This window comes from Cupressus sempervirens, chromosome 8 (assembly GCF_028749045.1).
Source record: "Cupressus sempervirens isolate cs-2001-9-10 chromosome 8, ASM2874904v1, whole genome shotgun sequence".
NCBI lineage: Eukaryota > Viridiplantae > Streptophyta > Pinopsida > Cupressales > Cupressaceae > Cupressus > Cupressus sempervirens.
In genome coordinates, this window is record NC_143125.1 from 663,737,522 (window position 1) to 663,750,926 (window position 13,405).

Sequence of the window (13,405 nt, forward strand, 5' to 3'; positions counted from 1 at the left end):
ATCTACCCAATAAGAAAGTAACTCTTGCATCAATGGAATAAAATTGAAGACTATATTATAGATTTCGTGTAAAAAAAATTTCTTCTCTACATAAGAAACACATCCACTAGTGTTAGGAGAATACATCCCTTTAATTTGGATGACTAAAGACTCAAGATCCAAATCATGTGTGCCTTTGAAAACTATTTAAATGTTCAAATCTTGGAACAAGATAACGTTAATTTAGAATCTAGTGACTATTGGCTTGAAATAAACTCCAAAGATTAAAATAATGAAAAATGAGATGAAATTGCTCAAAATTATTCTTCAAAAAAATTAATATTGGACTCTATAAACAAGGAAAAGTGCTAACATATATGAATGCCAATTAGTTGTGTTTAGAAGAGAAGTAATGTCTTGTTGCATTGATTCAATTAAGAGTCATTGATATAGTGCATTGGAAGGATTTAATGGGAAACAGGATATTGAGAGGGGGGATGAACCAGGATCTTAAACGTTTACTTACAAAACCAAATTATTGATTTCACACCTAATTCATCTCATGTAACATAAAAACTATAATGTTGAAAATATAACATCCATGAAAAACTCAGCACATAACACAAATGATTTGGTAACCTGGAAACACGTCAATGTGAAGTTAAAATTGGGGTGGGGATGAAACCCACAAATCTTCACTATTGCAACAATAAAGTTAACATGTTAGGGTTACAATGTTTGACTATAATATATGATCTACCCCGTGAGGGGTCTACCTTGGTAGAAGCTTCAAGACTATTAAGTCCTACCCTACTAAAGGATTTTACACTTACAATTAAGGACTCTGTTAGAATATTTACATATATATGTTAGGATCACTCGGTTAAGAGATTTTCCCTTATTCAATCCTATTAAAAATTGATTTAGTATTTGATCCTCAATTTTCTTTGTAAGCTTATTTTGGATCTCCTATGTACAATGTCTTGATCTGATCTCTTAATTTGATATCTCCTTTTAGTCCTTCACTGTTTGGATTGTCCTTATCGGATCTGATTCTAGACTTAGCCTTTCTTGCTTTGTTCTATCCTTGTTTTCTTCTTCACTTGTACATTCACACTTTCAGTCATCTATGCATTCCATCTCTCTCTCTCTATTCAGACACTGCTTTCATCCTACGGTTAGAACCCTCCTTAAATAGATGTTCTCCAAAAGTTATAGATCACAATCAATGGTTTACAATACATCCTGTTTTGTTGTTTCTTCCTGATTTTCTGATTGGTTTATTTTCCTTCCCCGAGATCATTACCTTCTACAATTACGTGTAATCTCCATCTTAACGATCTCTACAAACATTAAAAATCATATAGAAGTCAAACAAAATGATTTACATAGTTGTTTGTGCAATTACAAAATCATATTGTAAAATTGGGCTACTCGGCATTTGAATGTTCTGACACTTAGTCATTGCTAGCATTCATGCTGGCACTCAGCTTATATATACATGTTTCTCATTGTTTTCTTGGCAAAAAATGTCTTCAAGTTTACTCAGTCTCTATTGTGTTAGCTCGACTTATATATGCGCTTGGTCTCAACTAGGGTGCCTGGCAATCACTAACTTTAATGGCATCTAATGTAGAATAAACAAGTCCTTATATGCTCGACCTTTACTAAATGACTCGATCACAGTGATGACCGTTCATCCTTGCCTAGTAAATGACTAAGTTCTTGGACACTAACAGGAAACATAGGTGTAGAGATCAATAGTAGTGATGCTAATTTGGTTAGAAATAATATAAGAGGAAGAATGTGAACATGTAAACAAGTATTTAAGCCACTCAAACATGATTTGTGGTAAATTCAATCTCCTCTGAAGTATCATTATCAATTGGCATATTATTTGCATCATCATTGGCAAATGAGAATTTTAAACAAGAGTGAGTGAGAATTTAGTGTTACAAGGATTTCCATGAACATCCCAAACATAAGTATTAAGTGTAAAGGAATTCAATATCTAATGTAGCACAATGTCTTAATACACATTAAAATAAATCACGTATATCATAGTCAACAATATTACCCTAACTTGATTTAACATCAACTATGTTTTGTTTAGGTAATAGCACATAAATATAAGTGAAAAGATTAAGGTACTTGAAACGTGTCATTATTTTTTGCCAGAACACATTATTATTTTTAAAGATGAATAAATAACCAAAAAACTCTTGGTGCCTTCTCAAATGCTAAAATTAGAGACCAACGACCTTAATGCATGCATTTAAAGTAGATCAAGTGAAGACACTCACCAAAAAAAACATTTTCAAGGGCTAAAATGTAAAACAACAATGAATTGAATAAAAATTACTCGAATTAGTTTTCAAAAAAGTGTATACATAGATTTCAAGACTACTACAAGATATTTTGAATATTATTTGAATTGAAAATATTAGAGATATAGGGAAACATTATAATCTCTAAAGAAAAAAAGTATGTTTTATCTTCAATAGGTGATAAATTCTACTCACAATAAAATTTGACGATGAAATTTCCTTATTTGAGAGTCCATGGAATTATCTTTTCTATGATATCTTGTTTAACAAAAATGAAATTATATGCCCAAGTAATGTTAAAAAGAAAAGAGAAAAGCTCTTTTATTATATCTTGTACTATGTCTATCCACCAATCCCTAGACATATCTATTTCCCTATCAATCTCCTTCTCCTCACCTTCTATCTATTTCACTCTCTTCTCTCTCCCCAAGCTCTATATCTTATAATTACTTAAATTCAATAAGATTTCAATAATCACTAAACTAGTGTCATCGTTTTCTATCTCTATTTCACTCTCTTTGTATCCTTTGATCTTTGGACATATATTTCTTCATATCATTCACCCTCTTCCACAATAAAACTTGATGATGAAATTTCTACCATTTGGGGGCTCATGGAATTATCTTTTCTATGATATCTTGTTTACAAAAATTGAAATTATATGTACAAGTAATGTATAAATGAAAGAGAAAAGCTCCTTTATGGTATCTCTCTCTCTCTCTCTCTCTCTCTCTCTCTCTCTCTCTCTCTCTCTCTCTCTCTCTCTCTCTCAACTATTATATCTTTGTCTTTCCTTCTCATGATCCCTCTTCACTTATCACTCTCTCACTTGCCCTTTCCATCTCTACTTATCTATTGGTACAAGGGCACCCTAGTGCCATATGATCTTATAGGTTCAAGGGGCATGGGATGCCATCATGGAAATAAATTTTTTAGGTATAATTAAGAGTGTTGGATGGATTTGGGATCAATAAGACAATGGGATGGGTCATTTCCAAAAAGTTGTAAAAGTTGTTGAGGCAACTTTGCGAAATTGCAAAAGTTGCTTAGCAAAAACAATGCAACAGTTACCATTTTAAAAATCCAACTACTAACCACTTTGGGGTTGTTTGATTTTGGTTGAATTAGTTGAGAAGAGGGAATGTCCATGGGAATGAATCTTCAATATTGTTGAAGGATTTGGAAGGACTGCATTATACAACCATATTGATTTTCCTATTCATAGATGTTTTTGGTGATTATGAAGAATTATGCGAGTTTGCAAAGGATCAATTGTAATTGCATGTTACATATGTGAGCTAACCTTTCAATGTTTTGGGCTTGAAGTTTTAACTCAATCTCCATTGCAAGATATTGTTATTTTTGTCTTTGCAACTAGGAAACCATGTCAAACTTAGGGGTTGGAATAAAAATGCAAATAACTCCCCTTTTCATTGTAGGAAATTCATGGACTTAAGTGGAAAGTGAGCCTTGTGAATATATTCCAAGATTCATTTGGTGTCAGGGCAAGACGTCAAGGGAGTTCTAAGAATGATCAAGCCCTAATTAGGTATTTTGGATGTGACTGGTTAAGGAAACATGCATTTTGACATAACAAAGGCTTCTAGACTTGTGTTGAAAAAGGATTAAGGGTGGAAGTAGTGGTTTGACATACATAATAAACTCTTCCAAGTGTTGGTTTAGACAAACAATCAATTTAGTAGGGTTCCTTTTGTTAATTAGGCCTAATTAGCCCTATTAGGCCTACTTAGGTGAGTGTGTTAGGAAAGGAGTTGGTAAATACAATTGAAGTATGTTATAAAGGTCCCAATTGGGTATATGAATCACTCATTTGATCAAGCATTTGTTGATGCAAGTAAGGTTGCACAAAGACTAGGTAAAGTCCAAACTAGTCTAGGTGAGCTACCAAAGCCAAACTACTTCCTAATATGGATTTGGCCATAAGGAAATAGGTGATGGTTACTTTCCAATCCACCTAATCGCTCTCCAACCCCTTGTTCTTGCTCCCACATATTTGACTCCTTACCTTCCTCAATCTTCACTTATGTTCACAACTACCCCCAAAAGGCATCTAAGGGGCATTACGTAGGTATTTGATATCTTTTCTAATTTGTTTCAAACTATTCCCAAAGCTACAAGGTCATATTCCAACACCCACAACATGAATCAACACTTAGGCCTAAAACAAACCAAATAGAATTAGGCCTCCAATCTCATTTTTTGGAAATAACTCAAAGAATTTACAAAATATCTACTGAACTAATTGGATATCCAAATGCCCATTTAGAAGTACTATAAAATTCCATAGTTTCAACTTCTCAACTGGAGTCAAGGCACAAAGCACCAATAGTAGTACATTTTGACTCATTTTTTGATGAAAATTGGTCAAATTTTTGACCCATGTTGGTCAAATTTTTGACCAATTGCTTTTTCGCTATTATTGTCATTGAAATCTTGACCAACTCTTGCATTTGTTGGAAGTTCAACCAAGAATTTGGTTGAAAACAACTTCTATTGTTGTGAGGACTATTGGCCAAAATTTCAACCAAATTTGGTTAAAATTTGCACCAAATATTGGTTGAAAGTTCAACCAATGTTGCCCCTTGATTGACTAGCATACGAAATGTAGGACTAATGAATTGCTCAAAATTTCCACCAAAGTTTGGTCAAAATTTAACCAATGTTGGTCCTTGATCGACTAGCATGCCAAACTTGCGACCAATTAATGCATTGGTCAAAATTTTGACAAATCTTTGGTGGAAATTTTGACCAACATGATTTGTTTAAAAACAAAATTACTGGAAAATAAATATCCAAAGTAATCACCGACGATAGCTTGGTCAATGATTCGTTTGGATATTTATCTCTAGGTCTTTGGTGGGTCTACCACCACCTTAAGATGAGATTTCACAGACCTATATTGATGGCACTAGAAGTGGCTATAGATGGATGAGGTTCTTTGGTATTGTCTGCATACACAAGTCCAAATATGATTGTACCTTGATCATTTTCCTCTCATACCCTTGCAAATCAAGCCACTTCAACCAGGGAATATAATCCCCAATATTAAAACACCCATGATACACAAAAGACTCCTCAATCACCTTGGAAATAATCTCTTCTGAGACCCCTGACTCCTCTCCAAAACACTTCTCATTAAAGATCATAGACATGAGCATCTTGAAGTTCAAGAAGGAGAAGAACATCTTCATGTTAAGACTATTCTACATCTGAGCCTGCTCAAACAAAGAAGTGGCTCCTTAGCAAAGTCGTTGAGATCTCTTGGGAGAAAAAGACTTGATTCTCTTGGGAGAGAGAAGCTCAAGAACACAAATCCTTTGAGCAATTCTCTTGACGGGGCCATATGTATCCCAAGAAACCATTGAATAATTGTACCCCAAATGTTTCCCTTGTGAAAGTTAATGATTCAATCCCAAGGCCTTGTCATTCACTATGAAATAATCTCTCACTAACTCTGCATAGCTTATTGTCGAAACAAGGTGACTTCCAAATTTAACATGCATGACTGGCCCATAGCTTTTAGCAAGAGAAGCTAAGATCTAGTGAGTTGGCGTTTTACTGTCAAGAAGAATATGGAAGTGCCCAATTAGGGGAAGACTGCTCGAGCTTGGAGGAAGACAGTTCTTGTTATTAGAGCTTGCAAGGCTTTTTAGTAGAAAAAAAGCAACATAAATTGTAGCAACTCCTGCCACAATAAGAGGCCATGTCATTGTTAGCTCCATCTCAAATCTCTAATTTTCTTTGTAAATGCTATTGAAAGTACATTGGGTTACAACACTTATATAATCACACCTAAAAATTGTGTCTTGGGCATTTTTAAACATCTAAGCATCTTTAGTACTGGAAGATAATTGAACAAATTTCATATTTTGGAATTAATTTATCTATCATCCTCTATATCTCTGAAAATTGAGATTCTCACATCATACAACTCAGTTTACATAATATACTTTAACATGATATTAATGCTTATAACAAGTGAAAATTTTTAGACCAAGTCACAGCTAGAGATAACAATGAAACATTTCTTCTTGCAATGACCTAGTCCACAATCAAGTCTATGTAATTATCTTTATAAAAGTATCATATAGATTGAAAAAGAAGTCCAGCTCTCATCTTCCATTGGTTTTATGGAATATGAATTTTTTTTCTAATAACCAAGTAAATGTAGCTATCTCAAATTAAGATATTGTCAATGATTGCTAACTTAAGGTGGCTCTTCAGCAGTGCTACAACCATACATCAAAAATAAGTTATGCATGAAAAAAAGAGTATTTTTCAAATGATTTTTTTTACAAAGAACGAAAAAAGACAACCCATTGTACCACATACCTTTTCTCACTAACTTGCAATCGCTCCTCCCTTTGGTTCCCATGTATTAGCTCCCCAACCTATGAAGTAGTGCACATATCATCGAGTTTACCTCAATCCCAAAGAATCACATCATGGTTAATGTGCATTTTATTTCTTACATCAAGGCTCACTACCTAAACATATTAGGAGATGAGGAACCTACCTTTGGTACAAATACATCTATAGTAGCAATAGTTTTATCATCCTCATTAAGTCGCATGTAAACTGCCTTGATCATTTTTTGATAGTTGTACACAATAATTGGCTTTTAAAATATCACCTCAGTTAAATATCTGCAACAATTGGGAACTAAAAATATCATACCTTTTCCCAAAAGATGGATCCAACACTCTCATGAAAGTGGATAGTGCATTTATAATCATATTTTTTTTGTCAATGATTCTAGCATATTCCAGCAAAACATATGGAATCTTATGCTTTGCATATCTTTCATGCTCTGGTGCTAAATCAATGCCCCATTCTACCTTGTTCTCAAATTTCTTATCTATGACCTACTTATTTGCAAACATATACAAAATTCTCAAGTCCTTATTGTCTTTAAAGTTTGATAAGTCACATAGTGAGGACAATCATTCTTGGTCCAAAAGAGTATATGGAGATCTTGTAGTATGTTGTGTTAGTAGTAAAAGGGTATCCAAATATACCATTTATTTGTTACATCTTTTGGGAAAGTTTTGTGTTTGAAGACAAAAGGGCTAAATGCTGATTTTTTAAGGCCTTTAGGACTATTTCTTAACCTTTTTCTATTGTGAGTGGAAGATAAGTCTAGAAACCTGAAAACCACCTTAATCCATCCTTATATACATGAAAAACTTCAAATCTATCATTAGTTTTCATTATGAAAAGTCTTGGTCGGGTGGAGTCTTATAAAGCCATTGTGTACCTTTGGGAAAAGTGTGGGTTTCTAAGCCAAATTAGAAAACTTAGTTGGTAAATAAGGTCCACTACTTTAACCTCTGCACCAGGATCCTTACACGGATCATAATTCCTCCTAACCACATAGCATTCATTAATACACAATACTAATCAAGATTTCATCAACACATAACAATATTCATTAACATGCCATAAAAATCAATATTAATATGCAACATTCATAGGTAATTACTTAAAACAAAGTTCTTTCTTTATCCAACAAAGTTTATCAAACAAGCTTTATCAAAGAGCATTTTTTAAAAATAATTTATTCTTTTTGTTTTTTTTATCTTTCTTAAGGTAAAGGCTGATAGGAGCATCAATATCTTCCTCATTCTCCTTGTCCCTTGGCACATGTAATGTCAAATTATGATGCCTCCTCCTATTTTGAGAAGCATGAGACTACTGCACTAAAGGGGGCTCTGTTGCAATAACAAGTAAATGGGTTAAATTGACATACTCTTTTTTTAAAAAAAACTGTTACAAGTATTTAATTAACCAGTAGAACATAAAATGCATTTTTCTTACTTGAAAATTCTACATTATGTATAATAACATTTTGATCCGTCACCACCTCAACATGTTGAACACTTGGAACATGCTCCACTCCTTCACCATGATGTTCAACATGCTCTAAAATATTCAAAAAAAGGTTACAAATCAAATTGCAATTGAAGATATTAAGTTGTATTCATAATTGCATAATTAATTTCCAACAGAAAATTGATACCTCCACTACTATGATGCACATCATGACCTACATAATGCACAAGTTCAGTGATAGGATATGAAGGATACAGTGAAATGTTATGCGCATTGTTATGCAGTCAATTTATGTTGAAAATTAACTTAAAAAAAATATATTTCAACTATTCAATTTGATTTACTTTTCATTTGACCAATTTACCTATGTCTAATTTGGTGCACCAGATTCTTGGGTATGGCTTTCAGATTCTTGGTGTAGGCATACAGCGATGACTTTATAGCCTTCCTTCAAGGCAATTTTTTTTTATCTTCATCCGTGGGCTCTACATTGAATTTTGTGCCTTGTATTTTTTTCTTCATATTGTCAGTTTTGCATGTATGATTTGATTAAACAAAATTGTTTGCAACATTATATTAAAAAAAATTATATGAAATTTCATTACTGCTACTTACAAGTCGAGACTGAAGATTCATATAGCCACCAGAGCCAAGTTTGTGTTGGTCAATCTTTTGTAGTCATTCTTTTGTAGCCTTTGATGTGTCCTGCAGTCTATGAAAAGTTTGAAACATGTTAGATTATATATTTACAAAGATTACTAATTAGTGCATGATTAAATTCTACTTAATACTATCATGACATACCTTATTTTTCCCTTTTCTAGTTCATTTTCATTATCACATAGCCTTATCTCTTTTGCATCATCTATTATTTCATTCCACTCCATTGGTGGAATCATAGGAGGATGGTCATATTTTGGGTTATCCATTAGATGCCTTCTATATTGGTTCCTCATAGCCTTTATATGTTTGGATGCTCTTTTGAGAAGTGAGGTGGTGTCAAAATATTTTATTTCCAAAAAGGTCCTCAAAAGATGTAATGAACTGATTTTTTAATTCATGACCCTGTTCATTCCACCTTTAATAAAAAAAAATTGTTAGATCAATAACTTTAATATAGTATAATAAATGGAAGAAAAGAAAAATATTGTAGCAATGATATGAAACTACGTACCTTTTACGTATGGTGGATCCAAATAGCTTCAATGTCATATCAAAAAGATGATCAATGAAAACATCATTTCCTACAAAAACATCATGGGATTATTAGTCCAAAATGAGTTATGTATAAGTAAACTACAATTATACTCTAAATAATAACAATTTTAAAGCACCTGAAAGCTTTCATAATTTTAATGGAAACATAGTTTTCTTGTTCAACAACAATGTCCCCACAAATGAACTAGTACTAGTGACATGGGATGCTCCAAGAAATGGTTCAGCTTCAGTAGTACTGGTCTTTTTTGTTCTATCAGTCGAAGGTCTATCTATTAGTGCACAAAATAGGTCCATGAGTATAAAATCCACCAAAAATAAATAAAAATGCATGATTAGCACATTACAAAATATAACAAAAAAAAAGTTTTACCAGTTGTAGTTGGCAAGTTGAAGATGTTTGCAAGCTCCTTGTTGTTGACAATGCACTTGGCAATATTAGAGCGAGGACCGAAGGAGGCATCTGAACTTCATCACAAGTTGAAGAATACATTGTTAGAAAAGACATTTGCAATGGATAAATATTAAATGAGATACTAGCTAGAAGCATCTAAAATTAAAATTGAAGTGTTATAATGTTGATGAAAATAAATAATGTTGCATTAGTAGGGCCACAAAATTCTATTATTGCTCATATTGTTTCACAATGTGTACAACTGTTACATTCTTTCTTCTTATAGTAGTTGCTTTATGGACTTTGGAGCATAAATAAAAACCATGATTTTCAAGGACATCCAAAGGAGAAAGTCACATTGTTAGTAAAGACATTTGCAACATTGTTTATTTTTATTTTTAATGGATAAAGATCAAAGTTAAGTGTTATAATGTTGTAAAGACAAAGTGTTACTTACATGAAGGTTGTGCGCTACAACCCTCACCATATTGACCATGCGGTCTCGCAGGTGTCACAAAATTATGTAGAAGAACACATAATATTTTAGATCATGATCCATAATATACTACAAAATATAAACATCTATTCAATTTTTATTATTTCTTAAGATTAATTACTACTCACCTTCAAAGAATTGACTCTAAGTATCAATTCTTCTTTCAGTGCCTTTGTCTCCTTGGTTATTTTCTCGAGGATAATGTTATGAATTTCATGATTGTATTTTTGTATGAGTTTATAGGCCACGAATACAGGGTCTGCAATACATGCGATATCATCTAGAAATGACGCATGTGTTTTAGATCACATTTGATATGTTGTCATTTTCACTTTTCCCTATCAATAAGTATCAAGTTGTGACATCAATATCAATAAAATTCCATCAAAATAAATCTAAAGCCATAAAGAAAAGAACATAATAATACAATATTTATTTCTATATAATTTTTGCAATTACAATAATTAAGGTTTACCTTCATTGAAGGTGTGTGAGTTGGTACATCCTTGCCTATGTGTCGTGGTTTATCCATTTTACCTTGTGAAAAAAGATTAGTAATTCTTAGCAATCAACAAAGAAATGAAAGTAATAGACTTACTAGAAAAATATATTAATAAAATAGTAGATTGTGTATTGGAGTCAATATTAATTAGAGGCAATTGCTTTAAATGTTATACTTACCAGTCCCATGATAGAATTTTTTTTTGAATCTATACAATTCAAATTGTAATCTATCAGAAGCTCTTCCCCTGCACTTATTAGTTGACACAGGTCAAGAACTATTTATAGATCTTGTAATGCTGCCTGTTGCTTTTGGCCTTTCATCAATATACATAGCGATCCTTTTACTTTGATCATTTTCTTTGCATTGTATATAATTTGGTGACAATGCATACCTACGCATACTTCTTTTTTTATTGTACAATCTGCATCCAATTGTTGTAATTGTAACAAGGTCCTACATAATCCATCAATTCAACAACTTTATTGTAATTGACCTTTGTGCCATCCATGGAAAACAAGCATGAACCATGTAATAAAGATGGAGCTATGTGATATATCATTTCATTAACAGAAAAATTAGTGTTAACCGGAGGTAGTTCCTTGGGTACCCATTATTTTGAAGATGCGTGTACCTTAAAGAAACCTTCCTACCACCTTCGCTCTCATTATCATAAGAACTATTGATATCTAATTGAAAAGATCTTTGATTAGAAAGATTGTTGAAGAAGACTATGTGTTTCCATCATTGTTTTGTCACTGATGTCAAACCTGTTATTTTTTGGTAAGAAAATTGCTAATATGTTTCAAGTACTATCATTTAATTGATTGATGAGGGAGATTTGATCAACAAGATGTAACAAAAGTACTTAGAGGAAAGGTTGAGTTATGATTATGTAATGAAGTACAAGAATCAATTAAGACAGTGATAAATAGTGATAACATAATGTATTAATGATCTACTTGAGGTTACAAAATGATTGGCTACACTTAGAAAGTTCAGAAGGATAAGTTAAACAAAGTTCATTTTCCAAACTTGACCAAGTGGATAGTAGGTGCCGAGCAAATTTAGTTCAAGCCGAGAAAAATGTTAGTAGGTGTCGAGTAATTTTCAATTGATGTTAAACACCAGTAAAATCCAGTTGATGCTAAGTAATTTTCAATTGATGTTGAGCACTACTGAAGTCCAGTTGATGCCGAGAGACGCAGTATGTGCCGAGCATCAAAAGATTGATAATGTTGAGTTGCTGCATTATGAGAAAGATTGAAGATTCGCCAAATAAAAGTTGACAAGTTTGTTTTCTTAGAACTTGTGAATCAGGAGGAAGATAAGATTGATGAGTTGGTGGCACAGAATCTTATGTAAACCATTTTGGAGGTGAATTCAAATGGATTCTAAGAGAAATTTCTAGAGAAGACAAGATATGGGGTAGATACATTGTATCCTACCTAATCCATCCAAAAATCCTAATTTAGACGATGTATAATGAGTGAGAAAATGTTCTAATTTCCTATATATAGGAATGTTTGGTCATGAAGCAAAAGAGTTAGAGAGTTTGAGGCGAGAATTTGATAAGGAGAATGAGAAAGAGGTTTTGCTTCATTAAGTGACTCAAGTGAAGAAGTTTGCAATGGTGTACTAAGCAATAAGGCTTAAGAAGATGAATGCTTGAAAGGTAAACAAGTTGTCAGAGTTGCAAAGAATGGAAGCCAAGAAGAGTTGAGGACTAAAAAGAGATCTGTAATCTACAAGTGAGGTTGTAAGTTCTATCATATCAAAGCTCTACTATTACTTTCTAATAATTGTATCAGTCTAGGGTAAATCTTTTAAAATAAGGTTGACTTAACAGTCATTGGAAAATTCTTTAACAGGGTGGCATTTCAAGTGAATGGCCTAAAGTCCTCTAACAAGGCTCGGTTTTAACAGGGTGACTGAAATCTCTTAACTAGGTCACATTTAACAATGTGTATTGTAACCTTTAACAAGATTGGCTTTTAACAGAGCATCACTTCAGAAGAGTGAAAAATGAGTAGCATGTTACTGGTGGTTTTTCCCAAATTGGGTTTTCACGTTAAATCATTGTGTCAAATGTGCTGATGGATGTGTTGTATTTCATGCTTTACATTTTTACAAGTTGATTTGACAATAACATATAAGTCTTAGTTGATACACAATGAATGCATGCATAGGTATGAATGTTTTATGGCTTTATTGAATTGTGAAAAGTTTTATTTGTACATCTGGACCTTGAATAACTGATTCACCCCCCCTCTCAGTTATTATAAAAGAATTCCAACAATTGGTATCAAAGCCATTTTCTTAAGAGGATTAGTTTTAAGATACTAGAAGCACAAAGATCAAGATGTCAAAAAGAGAAGTACCCAAGCTCAATAGAGACAACTTCCTTGCATGGCAAAGTTTGATGAAGCTACACCTTGGAAGACTTGGATATTATGCACAATCTTGCATTTCGGTGGAGTATGTTGATCCAGTAGGAGCCCTAACTACTAAAGATGTGAAGAAAAAGAAGGAACACAATTAGGTAATGTTGGAGATTGCCTCTGCCCTAAGCTATGCCAAATTTGATGATATCAAAGGTCTTAATAGTGCAAAGAAGATGTTGGATGCCCTAGCCACCA

General features: G+C 33.0%; 1 protein-coding gene across 2 annotated transcripts in view; it reads left to right on the forward strand.

The window, feature by feature from the left end:
• The window catches only part of ARP9 (actin-related protein 9), a 329,521-nt gene extending 320,584 nt beyond the window's left edge, over positions 1 to 8,937 (forward strand). The window contains exon 20 of one of the 2 annotated variants that reach the window (XM_089798716.1): positions 8,547 to 8,937. In XM_089798716.1, coding sequence (XP_089654842.1) covers positions 8,547 to 8,594 — 48 coding nt within the window. In that variant the 3' untranslated portion in view covers positions 8,595 to 8,937. The remainder of the gene's footprint in view (positions 1 to 8,546) is intronic. The other variant, XM_089798719.1, reaches the window with a different exon arrangement.
• Positions 8,938 to 13,405: the final 4,468 nt, after the last annotated feature.